This window comes from Canis lupus, chromosome 6, assembly GCF_048164855.1.
Source record: "Canis lupus baileyi chromosome 6, mCanLup2.hap1, whole genome shotgun sequence".
In the NCBI taxonomy this organism is placed as follows: Eukaryota; Metazoa; Chordata; class Mammalia; order Carnivora; family Canidae; genus Canis; species Canis lupus.
Window position 1 is genome coordinate 38,972,496 of NC_132843.1, and position 14,645 is coordinate 38,987,140.

At 55.5% G+C, this 14,645-nt stretch overlaps 2 protein-coding genes across 4 annotated transcripts; one reads left to right on the forward strand and one right to left on the reverse strand.

Annotated features, from left to right (window-relative positions):
• Positions 1 to 26: 26 nt before the first annotated feature.
• Positions 27 to 9,517, reverse strand: SHC1 (SHC adaptor protein 1). Of its 3 annotated transcripts, XM_072829768.1 has the most exons (13): positions 9,334 to 9,517; positions 5,982 to 6,149; positions 5,317 to 5,387; positions 4,693 to 4,756; positions 4,415 to 4,534; positions 4,118 to 4,171; positions 3,894 to 3,945; positions 3,604 to 3,730; positions 2,648 to 2,846; positions 2,491 to 2,560; positions 2,277 to 2,408; positions 1,880 to 2,118; positions 27 to 1,570 (listed from the first exon to the last, which is right to left on the reverse strand). In XM_072829768.1, the coding sequence occupies exons 2-13, from the start codon at positions 6,144 to 6,146 to the stop codon at positions 1,442 to 1,444; spliced, it is 1,422 nt and encodes a 473-aa protein (XP_072685869.1). In that variant the 5' UTR covers positions 6,147 to 6,149; positions 9,334 to 9,517; the 3' UTR covers positions 27 to 1,441. The 3 variants fall into 3 exon arrangements, with proteins under 3 accessions (XP_072685869.1, XP_072685867.1, XP_072685868.1); XM_072829766.1 differs by lacking the exon at positions 9,334 to 9,517 and having other exon boundaries at positions 5,982 to 8,325; XM_072829767.1 differs by lacking the exons at positions 2,277 to 2,408; positions 9,334 to 9,517 and having other exon boundaries at positions 5,982 to 8,335.
• Positions 9,518 to 9,730: 213 nt separating this feature from the next.
• Positions 9,731 to 12,723, forward strand: CKS1B (CDC28 protein kinase regulatory subunit 1B). The gene is made up of 3 exons (XM_072829779.1): positions 9,731 to 9,889; positions 11,297 to 11,424; positions 12,236 to 12,723. Exons 1-3 carry the CDS (start codon positions 9,831 to 9,833, stop codon positions 12,286 to 12,288), a joined length of 240 nt encoding a protein of 79 aa, XP_072685880.1. The 5' UTR covers positions 9,731 to 9,830; the 3' UTR covers positions 12,289 to 12,723.
• The last annotated feature ends 1,922 nt before the right edge of the window (positions 12,724 to 14,645 follow it).

A 14,645-nucleotide genomic window follows, 5' to 3' on the forward strand; every position in this document is an offset into this window, starting at 1 on the left:
CAGCAACAGGGACACGAGGCCGCAGGTACAAGAAATAGGGACTTTAATGAAGAGAATTTCCCTTTGGTATAAGTGAGCGCCATGGACGCATCGGAGGAAGTGAAAAACCCAGGGCTGAGACATTAAGTGCGGGGGCAGGGCGTGCTGCCCAGGGGGCTGTCACTTCAGGGGTGAGGCCTGGTGCGCCCCGGGGGCCTCCCCGCCCGCCGTGCCCCAGGTCTCTGCCTTTAGAGATAATGCTGAGGGGGGCTCCCCCTGCCTCAAAGGCTGGGAGGAGTAAAATACCAATCACTGGAAGGGGGCTTTGAAAAGTCACAGAGGCGTTGTGTACACGTTGTCGTCGATAATCATTTTGTGCTCAAGGTAAGCCATGGAAAACAGATAAGGAAATCTACAGCCCTAAAATATATGCATATAAAATAAAAATAAATGCAGTCCCAAATGTACGATGGTATTTGGGGATTGTCTACTGCTTTAGTCTCAATGCCCCTATTCCTGCCTCCACAAATTCACCTGGCACAGTTACCAGTTCAGGAAGCCAGAGTCCAGTTGCCCGCCCCCCACACCCACCCCAGCAGGAGGAGGCAGGGGTAGAGGCTGCAGGACCAAGGACTATGCTTTGGCTGTAGAGCATAACATGCAGGCAATATGGGAGGGGTGAGGGGGGGTGATGGGTCGACATACGAAATGTATATACAGACCCCTTGGGTGAGGGGCCCCTCTGGCCAGGAGGCACTGAGCAAGGGAGGGGTCCATCTCCCCGCTGGCCAGGAAGGAGGGACTCTGAGGCAATCTCTAAGGGTTGCCTATCCCCCGGAGAGGGGACAGCTGCCATTCCTGCCTCTGGTCTCCCAACTTAAAGCAGAGCGGTTGCTGAGCAATGAGAGGACAGGGTTCCAGAAGCCAAGAAAGTGTCAGCACTCCCACCCTCCACTTCAGGGGCTCAAGAATTCTTTGCATAAAATGTCTTCAGACCTAGAAGATGGTCAAAGGCACAAAGTTTAACCACTGGGAGGGAGAGTTGTTGAGAGGGGTCTGGGATACCCTGAGCCCAGGAATAGACCAAAGGTGTGATTCAGTCCCCTTCCCTGGGAAGGTGATTGCCCCATTAGGCCTTTCTCACTTCAAGGAGGCACACTGCCTAGGCCTCAAGCACCCACCTTCTTGGGGAAGGGGGTATCAGATTGGCACAGGAAGGGCCCAGGGAAGGGGGCCACTCTGTACATTAATACTTTGGTAAGGTTTGGGGAGAAACAAAATTCTACCCCAGGCTTCTGACAAAACTTCTCATTCAGCTGGATGCTGAACCATGTCCACACTATCCCCAGCTCCAACACAACAAGGCCAAGCCCACAGAACACCCTCAAATGAGGTCCTGAGACTCAAGGAATAGAGTGGAAGTGGTGGAAGGACCCCTTCGGGGAGAAAGCACTGAGATGGATCACAGCTTCCGCTCCACAGGCTGTTGGAGACAGAGTTCACTGCCCGCAGAGATGATAGGCAAGTGATTGTCCACGTGGTAGCTGATGAGGTGGCTGACACTCTCAAAGCGGTGATCCTTTGTTCGAACCTGAGGAGTGGGAAGGGAGGGGGTCAATTCAGGTGAAGGGCATTGCCACCTCTCCAGGATGGTTTCCTCCTTTATCAAAAGAGGGGCTCAGGCAAAATGAACACCCAGCTCAAATGCACTTCAGGGCTGGGCATTTGAGGACTGAAAGGAACAGAGCTCAGGTTCAGGAGTCTGAGAAGGGAAGAATGCCTGCATCTACCTGCCAAGCAGGAAAAGCAGTAAGCAGGGAGGAAAGACGCATAGCTGCATGGAGCATGCTGCACCCTCCTTTCTGCCACGCCCTCCCCCCCCAACTCCTGATACACTCACCACACCCTCCGGGTCCACCAGCAGCAGGTGCTTGGGCTGCCCACTCTGCAAGCCAGTGAGCACGTACTGGCCGGGTGTGGTCGTGCTCTCCCGCACCAGGAAGTCCCCATTGAGCTGCAGCAGGGCCTCGGCCTCCCGCCGGCTCAGCTTCCCATGGAACCAGGGCTCCCCTCGGAGCTGCTCAGCCATGGCCACCGCCTGGGGAGGTGGAGGCACCCGAAGCGCATCTTCGAAGGGCTCTGGGGGTTCAGAGAGAGGCCTGAGAGGCAACTGGCACAACACACACCCAGACCCAAACTTTCAGGGAGGGGAGGCCGGGAAGGAAAGAGCAGGACACAAGGGGAGGAACCCAGGGAGTAGGAAGACAGAGATGCAGAGTGGAGAGAGAAGCACTCACTCATATCAAAGAGGTCTCGGGGCACGCTGCCATTGATGGCAGGATTGGGGGGCCCAGCCCCACCCCCTGCTTGCCGGGCCCTGTCTAGGTTCTGGACATTGACGTAGGATGGATCATCAAAGAGCTCTTTACCTGATAAGGAAACAGAGGCATCACCGTGACCCCAGCCCTGCCTCCACACCCCTGACTCTGCCCTTCCCAGCTCCCTTCACACCTGGGCAGGGTGGTGGAGGTGGCATCTGTTTGCGAATTTCTGGGTCTCCCCCAACAGGCTGCCCCACAGGCTGCAGAAACAAAAATGAAATGAGACCAGAAGCCCAAATTGGCCACTCCCATCCCAGGCCCAGCCCACCTCCATCCAAATAACTTACCAGCGTTGCTCCCAGGTGGCTGGGGGTCTGGACAACGTGTGGGGTGGGCCGAACAGCCCCCAGGGGGGCTGCTTCCCGAAGCCTCATGTCCACCACTCCCCCAAGAGGGGGCTCCTTCCCCGGGAAGTCATTATAGTACTGGTGGTCAGGTGGCTCTTCCTCCTCCTCATCCCAAGCTGAGCCGTCAAAACCAGCCATCCTGAGAGGGACAGGAGGGAACAAGGGGGCACAGACAGTGGCCATGGACTGGGTACTTCCTGCAGGGTGGGCCTGAGTCTGGGCGTTTCCTACACACAGGCATTCTATCCCCCTGGCAGCCCTGCAAGGTATCTATACCCCCTTCTCCAGTGATACAGGTGAGATGAGGAGCAGAGGTGGAGACGTTTGCTTATTGTTTCACAATTAAACGGTGGCAGACCTGAATGGTAACATCAGATTTAAAGTTCATGTTCTCAGTTATTATGCTATCTCCCAAGAGGAAGGGGAAGCACACAGTAGAAAGAAGGGATGCACTCCAGAATATTTTAACCTCCTCTAAATACTCAGTAGCTACTGATCTAAGGTGGGAAAGAAAGGTCGAGATCTCAGGAAAAAAGACACCCTCCCTCACCCAAATTCCTGATGGCTCTATGGGCAAGAAAGTGAAAAAATAAGGACGGAGAAATGGTCAAGAAAGAGAGACAGGCCAGCAGTGAGGTGGCTGAGGACAGAAGGGCAGAGCAGCAGCACGGTGGCCTGGCACACGAGAGGAAGAGCGGGCCTGCAGAAGCAGGCAGGACCTGGCCAGACTTTCCTGACGGCCACAGGAAACGTAAGAATAGCAGGAAGTGGGAAACAGGCACACAGGTTATTTCCCCCTGACCCTCTCTGAGCTCAAGCGTGGGCAGTGGAGCAGACCTGCTTTCTCAGTTCCAGCTAGTGCCTAGGAGCTGCCCATACCCTGCGCACCCGCTCACCTGTCATGAGGGGTGACCAGCTTGGGCGGGTTCCTGAGGTATTGTTTGAAGCGCAACTCGAAGGCCTGGCCGATGGTGCTGATGACATCCTGAGCAAGCCCTTCGGGACATTCCAGGATATGACAGGCTGGGGGCACAGTAAAGGCAGTCAGTGAGTTCTGGTGGACTGCTGGGAGGAGGCGCGGTCAGGGGCCTCATCTTCCCAGCCGAAGCCCTACTTAGCTACCCAGGTCCTGCTCACCTGCCTCACGGACAGCCGGCCCCACCCAGCGCTCCCCACCACGCCTCACCTCTCTGATTCACCGGGTCTTTGGCAACATAGGCGACGTACTCAGCTGTGTCCTGGGGTGGGCAGGGTCAGAAGAAGCCACTTAGCTCCAGTTTCCAGCCCACCTCATTCCTGACCCCTACACATCCTGGTCCTTTCCAGACACCACTTGGACCCCAGCACACCCTCTTTCCAGACAGCATGGCCCCTACTCCTCCCCCACCTCCACCCTGTTCCCCAACTCACCGGGTCCCCACCGGACGCAAAGGAGATAGACTGCATGTGGTGGTTGGCGATGATCTGAGGGTTAGGGCAGGGTACAGAGAAGGAAGGGAATAACACAGGTCAGGCAGCCTTGGGGCCTTCCTGGGCACCCCCAGCCCGGGCCTGGAGCCCTGGAGTGTCAGTCCCACCCTTTTGGCTTCTTAGCCCAGGTCCTCCTATGCTCCTCCTTCCTTCCTGTCTTAGCTCCTGGCCTTGTGGCCAGGTCCCCGCTCCGCTCTCCCAGCAGTGTTTCTGGCCCCCTTGCCCAACCCCACCAACCTGTTTGCAGTCTGCGGCCATAAGGTTGAGGCTGCTGGTGGAGACGGTGAGAGTGATTGGCATTCCCGCAAATTTCAGATTACTCCTCCCCAGGATGGCACTGAGTGGGCGGCTACAGGGCTAGGGAAGGGCCCAGAGTCTCAGAAGTTGGGGGCTCCCCACACCACGAATCCCCCTCCCTCCGCCTTTTGGCCTTCCCCCCACAGGTCCCAGACTTATCTTCCCCCTGCTCCTCCACATTTCCCAGCAGTGCCCCCAGCCCCATCAGCCCCAGGTACCTTTCTCCTTCTTGTAGCCCCCTTGGCACCGGGCACAGCCTCACACACCAGACTGATGGCCTCCCTGGAGAGAAAGGGGTCCTCAGACCCACAGCCTGCCTCCCACTCAGCTGGGGCTGCCACAGGGCAGGGGGAGGGGAAGACCAGGCCAGACTTCAGGGGCACTCCAGGCTCTTTGTCATGGTGGATTGAATTAAAGGCCTTTAATATTTGATGACACGGAGAGGCCACTTCCTGGCTGATTGGGTTAGGGCCTCTGTGAGTCTGGCCCCACCTACTTCCAGCGACCAAATGTCCCATTCCATCCCAAAGGCAGCAGCAATCTTCCATCCACCCCATTTTATACTCAGGCTCCAGCTGCCAGCTGCCTCTGCCACCTCTCCCACCATACACAGGACTGGATAAATAAGAAGGTCCCAGACCAGAGAGGTGCTGCTTTTCATTCAGACTTAGACTGATTCCCCTAACTTTCTCTCAATCCTTTATCCCTGAAGGTAAGCCATCACTAGCAAGTGACCAAGACCCACTCCCTCCTATACTCACTGATCCAGGAGCCCACTCCCCTATGTACCCCCTCTCCCCTCATTAATTCAGGAATCCCCAGTCTGCCCCCTCCCCACTAACCTGGTGACTTGGGTGCGGGTGTTGAAGTCCAAGGCACGCATTGACTGCAGGACCTCCACACAACCCATGTACTGAAAGGAGGAAAGGAAGGTAACGAGTCAGCACCCCCTCCACAAAAAGAGTCCCAGGCCTTTCCCCTGAGTGCTTCCTACACTTGATCTTAGCCAAAAGGCTGACTCTGAAGAGTGAAGACCAAGTTTTGCCCACAGCCTGCGGCTACACCCACAATGTGCCAGACCACAGGAAATGAGGGGCGGAGGATCGAGCAAGCCAGGAGGGCCTGGACATCTGGGAAGAGGATCTCGAGGGCAGTGATGGGCACTGGGGTGGGGGGTGGGGAAGGTGACATCCCCAGAGGGAGGAGGCTGGAGGATACAATCAGGACCGCTCATTCCCACACTTACTAAGGGTGGCAACGTGCTGGGCTTTGTGCTAAGCATGGCAGGGTGGGGGAGTCACCAGAAGTAAGGGGCCCAGGCAGAGCTGGATGGGAGGGGCCGCAGAATAAGAAAGGGGAAGAGAGAGGTGTGAGAAGCGATCCTGAAACCAAGGGAGGTACCGGCAAGAGCAGAAAACGAGAGGCTCCCAGCTCGGCAAAGCTGGAGTGAGCAGAGGAAGGAGTCTGGGAGGGAGCAGGGAGGACCGAATGGGAGACATTCACTCACCCGAACCAAGTAGGAAACCCCAGGTCCCATGACTTTGTCGTTGGGATGTAGCCAGCCCCGCGTGGGCTTATTGACGAAGCTCCCGTGGCGGGTCCACTCCTCGCCCCCCAGCTGGCCCCCTTCCACCCGCGTCCTGCGCCCGCCTCCTCCACTCAGCTTGTTCATGTCCTGGAGGAGGGGCAGGGGGGCTGAGTCCAGCACGGCGGCCCCTCCAGTCCCCTCCCCATCCTTAGAGGCCCTTCCTGGCTCCCCAGCTGGGTTAGCCAGCTTCAGGTTGCTCATCCGGGGGAAGAAGGAGCACAGGGTAGTGGGACTCTCATCCCCAGGCAGAGGTGGCAGGATGGGCCCCAGGGAGGAGGCCGATGGGGAAGGTAGTTCCTCCGGTGGGGTGGACCCTGAAGCCCCTTCCTCCAGCGATGACAGAGACTCATTCCGAAGTGGATTGTACTTGGGCTTGGGGGGCAGGAGATCCATGGCTGCAGTGAGAGGGAGGCTGCTGCCCAGCCTGGCCCCCCTGCCAGTCAGGGCAAGGGGGCCAGGCAAGGGGCATCCCCAGGCCTTTAGTCTGCTCGGATTCTATGGCCCAGGGATCTCAAGGATCCTGGGGAGGGAGAGTGACAAGTGGCACCAGCGGCCCCAGGCTCAGACCCAGATAGTTTCAGGCCCCATCCCCCGCCCAGCGTGGAGCCTCTTCCCAGGCGGAGAAGAGAACAGGCTGGACCAGAAGCAGCCTGGCTCCTCCCCAGGGGCGGGGAGGGAAGGCCAGAGACCAATCCCGAGGACAGTGCTGACTCACAGGCTCCAAGGGGCTAAGCCCCCACAGCAGCCCCAGCCTAGAACTCTGGCAGGGATAAAGCTCTCGGTGCCCCCACCCTGCCCCGAGACAAACCACCAGTAATCTGGGGAGGAGTAAAGAGGAGTGGGAAGGAAGGATGTGGGAAAGAGAAGGAAAGGAGGGAAATAAGAAGAGGTCTGGATCCATCCACACAGGACATGGGCAGGCCACAGGGAGCAGGAAGCTGCGGGAGGGTAGGGGGACCGGGACAGGAAACAGAGGGAGCTGGGAGTGGAAAGGAGGGGACCCCTGAGCTCAGCACTTCCGTTCCTGTCCTGCTGGAATGCCCCCCCTCCTCCAGCCCTATCACACCGTGGGGTGGTGGCTCTGGGGAGCCTGGGCCATTAGCGCCCTCTGCTACCACAGCTGGGAACAGGTGGTGAAGGGAAGAGGAAAGCATCCAAGTGGTCCCAGTGGACGCAGGGAAGGCCCAAGAGGAAGCACGAAGCTGGAGAAGTAACGGGAACAAAGTCCAACCTGGGTGGTGCACCAGGGAACCTTCAGGCAGGAACTGGAGCCTGGGACGGGCTGATGGAGTCCTGCCCTCCATGGCTGGCACCTACCATGCCAGGGGCAGCAGCCCACAGCCAAGCACTCTTCTGTACCCCATCCCACAGGTCTAGTTAGCAAAGCAGGCTGTCACGGGCAATTCGGTGACAGGGTACTGACACAGGGGTCGGCTTCCTGGGTCACATAGGTGACAGGGCACTGACACAAGGGTTGGCTTCCTGGTCCTGCCAGGCATGTTCATACTCCTTCTCTTAAGTGGAGAAGGTTAGGTGTGCCCAGGGAGCACAGTGCACCCAACACCAGGGGTAGAGTCTCACTGGAGGAGGTGGGAGAGTACAACAGTTCTCCAAGAGAAGTGGGGAGAGGAAAGGACAGGCCATGAAAGCACAGAGGGAGAGGAAGACAAATCTGAGCCGGGGTGCCAGGGACGGGCTGGGGCCCATCCCTTCTGCACAGCTTCCAGCTCCACTAGAGGGGACCTTGAAGGAAGAGGCAAAGTCACCAAAAAAGCACTAGAGATGAATACAACCTCTATGCTCACCTTGGAATTACCTATTCTTAAACTGCAGAAGATACAAAGATGCAAACTAGTAGCTAATAATACTAACACTCAAATCGTGTTAGATACTGTGCTCAACTCTCTCCCCTGGCCTTTAGCTCTCTGGCCTAAAGGGATGGAGGAAAGGCTTCTACCCTGGCCTCTGCAGCCCCTGCACACAGGCCAGGACGTCCTCCCCTGCCGGCGTCTGCACAATCCAGAAGCGAGGACCCGCCCACAGGTGTGGGCCTTAGGAAGGAAAGAAGGAGGAAGTCGGGCTCTTTAAATTTGCATAGGAAAGGAGATGGCCTACAGGGAGTCAGTGTGGCTGGGTGTGTGGGGAGGAGCTGCTCCAGGCTTCTCAGCCCAGCGGGGAGGAGGAGGCAAGTAGCAGGAAATGGCGAAAGCCTCAGGAATGTTTCCAGAAGGGAAGGCTGGGCAAGCGGGACCAGGAGGAATGCCCAGACAAGAGCTCTGCTTGGGGGGGAGGGGAAGAGCCCAAGAAGCGGCGGGGGCTGGGGAGTCCCTTCCAAAAAACTAAACAAACAAAAAAACTCAAACAGCAAAAAGGCCACTGTCCCCTCCACCCACGCCAGGCCACCGTTTCCAGGCAGCAGGACACTCTAGCTCCTGGTGCACCCGCAGGTTGCACGCCAACCTCACGGCCCTACCAGCTCCCGAGGTGCGGGTGCTAGCCCTACAGCTGTCTCTGGGGCGGAGTCTGTCCTGGGCTGGGAACCCAGGAGCAAGTCTCTCGGCCCCTTTGGCGCCAAACCCCAAGTCCAGGCCCCTCTCCGCGGGGCAGGGGGAGGGGCAAGGGAGGCGGAGGGCGGCCCCTGACCTCGCCCGGCTCGCCCCACCTGCTGGAGCAGAAGCACTGGCTCCGCAGAGCTGAGCCCCAAGCCCAAGGAGAAGAGAAGCTGTGTCAGCAAGGGGCTTCGGGACTACCACAGCGCTCCGAGGGGCGGAGCCCGCCCCACTCTGGACGCTGCCCAGGGGGAATGGGCCCCACATCACGGGTACCGGGCACTGTAAGAGGCGAGGCTACAGCACCGCCCGACGCCATCAGGCGGGGGGCGGGGCCTCTCGGAAGGCGTAGCCTCTGGGGCGGGGCTGCCGGCACTCGGCCGGGCCTCGGAGGGGCGGGGCTCTGGCCTCCTGGGGGACCCGTCGCCAGAAGGCGAAGAATCGGAACTCAGAGAACTACCGTCAGGTTTCTCACAGTCGGACTTGGAAGCATGTTCGGGGGTGGGACTTCCAGGAAAGCTGGGCAGCAGGGTGGGGTCGTGGACAATACACAGAAAACAAGTCGGGGTTCGGGGAGCCCCCTGAAGATGGGGGTGGGACTTCCGGGGAGGGGGGTCTCAGGGGGCGGGACTTGCACATGAAGACCGGAAGTAGGGTCCCGGGAGAGGGGTTCCGGGGTGGAGGAATGGGTCACCTTAGGAGAGGGAGAAGACCTAACTCACCAGGGCCTCATGGAGTCTCCGCACCGCACCGCGGCTCGATTTGGTTCCGGATCACGCCACTGCCTCCTTAGGTCGCCGTTCCAACTTTCTCCCCGGCCTGGCCTCCCTGAAGAAACTTTATTGCACTCACTTCCGGCCTCACTAACCCCTGACCCTCTACCTCAGCGTCCCTCCTTCAGCCGTCCCACTTTGCCGAATCAGCCAATGGCAATGCGAGAACGCGCACGGGGGCAGGAATAGCCAATTAGAGGCATATTTTTTCCCTACGCTCATTCTTGACTAACGTAAGCAGCGCGGTCCAATAAGGACTCGAACAGAAGCAAATCTAAACCAATCGGCGGCTTGAAGGTGGAGTAGTCCCGCCTTAAACCATGGGGTCCAATAGGAAGCGCGGGCGGCGTGTTTGAAAGCTAGGCCAAAGTGGGTGGGAGCGCGTGCTGCTGGGAGTTGTTTGGAGGTTGCCGGAGTGGGCCTGACGGTCCTCAGGCTGAGTGATCATGTCGCACAAACAGATTTACTATTCGGACAAATACGACGACGAGGAGTTCGAGTACCGGTTAGTGCCGCCGCGGGGGCCATAACGAGGTCGTGAACTTTGACAAGTGAGGGCAAGAGGAGTTAGTCACCGGGGCTGAAGCAACAGGACCGGCGCATGCGCGGGGGACTCCCGGGGCGCGGGCGCGGAGCGTAGCAGGGCGCCTGCGCGAGGGCCTGGCGGCGAGAGGGCGCGGACAGCTGCGGACCGCAGTGTGTCCCGCGCCGGGGAGCGGGCGGAGGGGGCGTGCCTAGAGCTCGAGGCCTCCGCACCCCGCACCATGTGGGGTTCTGGATCGTTCTGGGAGCTTCCCCGGGCACGTGGAGGTTGCCCGCTGGGGCGTGCTGGAAAGAAGTGGCCGCAGCGGTGCTGAACGATCCGGGAAAGGGGGCGCGGGCGTGCGGCTCGTGGGAAGGTCTGACCCGGCGACGCAGCGCCGCAGGCTCGGGAGTTGCGCCCGGGCGCGGTGTGACGGAGGCAGCGCCGCCCCTCCAGGAGGAGTACCAGGGAAGAGCGAGGATGCTGCCCGCGTGCCGTTTTGGCTTCTTCCTGGAAGAACGTGGGATGGAGACTTGGCAGGCTTGCGTTTCCTTCCCGGCCAAGTGCGGGGCTCCGGGGACTCGGCGTGTGCTGACCCTTGGGGGACCCAGGCCACTTAGGTTTCTTTCCGCCGCTGACTGTGCGCTGCCACCTCTGCAGAGCTAGTTTCAGCTCCCCGAAGTTGTAAGTCCGGGCGCTGGCGTTGGGGGGCGTCGGTCGGGTCCGATTAGGGATCGAAGACGCTGTTTGTGAAAGAATTTGCTACTAGTACACACCTACTGTGTTTTCCCTGAGCATGATGGGGTCTATCTGGAGTAGCCCAACTCAGGTGAGAGTAAGGATTTTTTTTTTTGCCATGAAAGGAGATTTATCCTTGGTTAGGAAAACCTGGGGTTTCCCAAGAGGAGTCTCATGGCAACTCTTTTCAGAGTTGGGAAAATGAAATGGAGGGTACATTTCAGAGGAGAAGATATTCACATTTCATCCTTGTGATGGCTCTTCCTCACAGCGCTCCACAAGAGGCCTTTCTTCTCCACAAAACCAGCCGTTTTCAAAACTACCTTTAATAATTAACGCTGTGAGTGTCGTGGGGCTGCCCTTAGATCATTCTAATCAGCTAGCAGACTGAGCTGGAGGAAGGCAGGGGCGCGGTGTCCACAGCGCCTGTTCACTTGAGTTACTCACGCGTGCTTTTTAACATACTTGGGGGGACGATTTGCATAATCTGGCCTTTATTTCTAGCTGCCTCTGCCCCATGATAAGAGTACATAAACTCTCCCATTGGGAACCAATTTTTTCTTTTCTTTGCTCTCTTGGCTTTGTACACAAGCATTTGTCTAACACAACTGCACCCAGTACTGATGTGATCCCTCCGTGTTTCTGTTACAGGCATGTCATGTTGCCCAAGGACATAGCCAAGCTGGTCCCTAAAACCCATCTGATGTCTGAATCTGAATGGAGGAATCTTGGAGTTCAGCAGAGTCAGGGATGGGTCCATTATATGATCCATGAACCAGGTCGGTGCGATGGCTGAAAACAACCATTTAGGGCTCCTTGGCTGAGGAAAAGAGGAATGATAAGATGGTATAACCCAAAGAAATAGAGGTGAGGGTGGTCTATTGGTTCCTCACCAGCCACCTAGAAAAATCAGAGTGATGGGATCCCTGGGTGGCGCAGCAGTTTAGCGCCTGCCTTTGGCCCAGGGCGCGATCCTGGAGACTCAGGATCGAATCCCACGTCGGGCTCCCGGTGCATGGAGCCTGCTTCTCCCTCTGCCTATGTCTCTGCCTCTCTCTCTCTTTCTGTGTGACTATCATAAATAAATTTAAAAAAAAATTTTTTTTAAAAATCAGAGTGACAAAAAAGAGTCAAGTACTGGGAAGTTCAGAAGACAACCTGTCCCTGAAAAAACTCTTTCAATCTCTAATTCAGTCTGAGCATCACACACACACACCCGTCACCCTTTTTAAGGCCACAAACACCCTGGTAGAGGTTATGGATCCTGCATCATTCTCCATGAGAAAGCAAATTCTCAGATGTGTCCCAAATAAGCCAAGGGAAGTATATTTCTTGATAAGACACCAGACCCACAAGCAGCCAGGCAAATCTAATAAAGGAGGTGGGCAGGGGATGGGGGGGCTGTACAAACACAGCAAAGGAACTGATGCTAATAGTTCTCTGCTTAGCAGACAGGCCCAGCTTTAGGGTCTGCTTCTGAGGCCATATGCTTACATCTTAATGTAGTTCTAAAGGTCTGAAATGGGAAGGGGACGCACTACACACTGCAGAGACCAGGGTGAGCGTGTCTCTTCAATGTCACTCTTTCAGAACCTCACATCTTGTTGTTCCGACGGCCACTGCCCAAGAAGCCGAAGAAATGAAGCTGGCAGCCACTTTCCAGCCTCAAGCTTTACACAGCTGTCGTCGCTTGCTAACATCTTCCTGATAACATCATTATGTTGCCTTCTTGTTTTCTCACTTTGATATTTAAAGGATGTTCAGTACACTGTTTGTGCTGCTGACTGTTTTGCTTGAGCAGAGCCAACAGCACCATGGCCCGGCCAGTTGAGTGCTCTTTGGGCTGCAGCCTCAGCTGAGCTGTGTACCCAGCAGAGCACACTTGGTACATAGAGGAAGCATCTGACGATAGGCCATGGCTGTCACGGGGATTGTGTAAACTTGCAGTTTTTTTTTCCTGCCAGGTGTTGTATGTATGGTGGTTTATGTTTCAATATATTGGAGACTTTTCATTTTATTCAAGGAATCTGTTCCATGTTTAAAAGCCTTGATTAAAGAGGAAGTTTTTTATAATCTAATTCTTTAATTGTAAAGTGTTTTGTTTTTTTTTTCCCTCTCAAGGTAAGCATTACATTCAGTATCCTGTTTCTGATTATATTCCTTTGGGTTAGATAATGAAGTTCAGCTCTTTGTTGATAATGAGGTTTATTTCAACATTCAGGTAACTGGCTTTTAATTTATTTTAATCAGGCCTTTTTTTTTTTTTTTAAGATTTATTTATTTATTCACGGGAGACACAGGCAGAAGGAAAAGCAGGCTCTTCTCAGGGAGCCTGATGCAGGACTCAATCCCAGATCCCAGGATCGTGACCTGAGCCAAAGGCAGGTGCCCAGCCACTGAGCCACCCAGGCGTCCCTTAATCAGACTTTCTTTCAAGCATCTGAAATATATGTTGCCTTGTTAGCCGGAGATAGAAGTTATATAGAAACATCACCTCATCAAAACAAAGTGTTTCCTAAAGTCGGGGATGCTGCCCTTAACACAGTCTTGATATTTGAAGGGCACACGAGGGTGAAGGGAGGAGGCCACTCCTGTGCTCTACTTCCTGCCCAGCCTAAGTCTGGGGCCTACCTGAGGCCTGTTACCTGTGAGGGGTAGGGGAGGAGGGCAGTGGGCAGAAGCCTGTGCTGTTTTTAGTGGCTAGTACTGGCACCTAACTCCTTCCTTAGAGATACTTAACTGGTAGGGGGTGTAGCCTGGATGTGGGAATTTCAAGAATTTTTATGCAGGTAGCTGGAGATTAACCTTTGAGAAAACTGGTGTAAGCTGTATTTTTTTTTTTTAATTTTTATTTATTTATGATAGTCACACAGAGAGAGAGAGAGAGAGAGAGGCAGAGACACAGGCAGAGGGAGAAGCAGGCTCCATGCACCGAGAGCCCGATGTGGGATTCGATCCCGGGTCTCCAGGATCGCGCCCTGGGCCAAAGGCAGGCGCCAAACCGCTGCGCCACCCAGGGATCCCTGTAAGCTGTATTTTAAGAAAACATTTCTCCAGGGGGCACCTGGCTGGCTCCATTGGTGGAGCAGGCAGCTCAGTTCCCTGGGTTGTGAGTTCAAGCCCCATGTTGGGTGGAGAGAACAGTAGTACTAAATAAAGGAATCTTCCTATTTTCCATCCACTTATTCCTACGGCAGTAGTTCAGTTGCAGTCCCTGAATCGGAAGGCTTGATGTCACCAGAACCTTGTTAGAAATGCAAATTATCGGACTCCACCCTAGACCTACTGAATCAGAAACTGAGGGTTGGACCTAGTGATGTTTCTTTTTTTTTTTTTTTTTTTTTTTTTTTATGATAGTCACAGAGAGAGAGAGAGAGGCAGAGACACAGGCAGAGGGAGAAGCAGGCTCCATGCACTGGGAGCCTGATGTGGGATTCGATCCCGGGTCTCCAGGATCACGCCCTGGGCCAAAGGCAGGCGCCAAACCGCTGCGCCACCCAGGGATCCCCCTAGTGATGTTTCAACAAGCTCTCCAGATGATCCTGGCGACCCCTCAAGCTTAACCCACTGGTAAAGAATTGGACCAGAGCTTTTTTGTGGGAGGGGTAGTCAGATTTTACCAATACTACTAGTAAAGATGATGTGACTTACATCATTAGGCAAATGGAACTTTTGTTTTGCCTTTAAAAAAATTTTTTTTTTTTTTTTTTTTTTTGAGGGGCATCTGGCTGGGTCAGTCCAAAGAGCATGCAACTCTTGGCGGTTGTTGAAAAAACCACACACACAGGGTTTATTACTTAAGAAAGAATGGTCTAGAAGCCTGGCTCTTTCACATTAGTGTTTTGTAGTTGCTATGTGGCATCCCTTAACCTTTCTTAGCCTGCTGCCCATCTGTAAAATGGGCATCATCTATCTTGGGCTTTAGAAGAGTAAAATGAGGGTGGATGTGGTTCAACTGCTCTCCAAGTGATGGGTTTTAGATGTTTACTACAGGAAACAT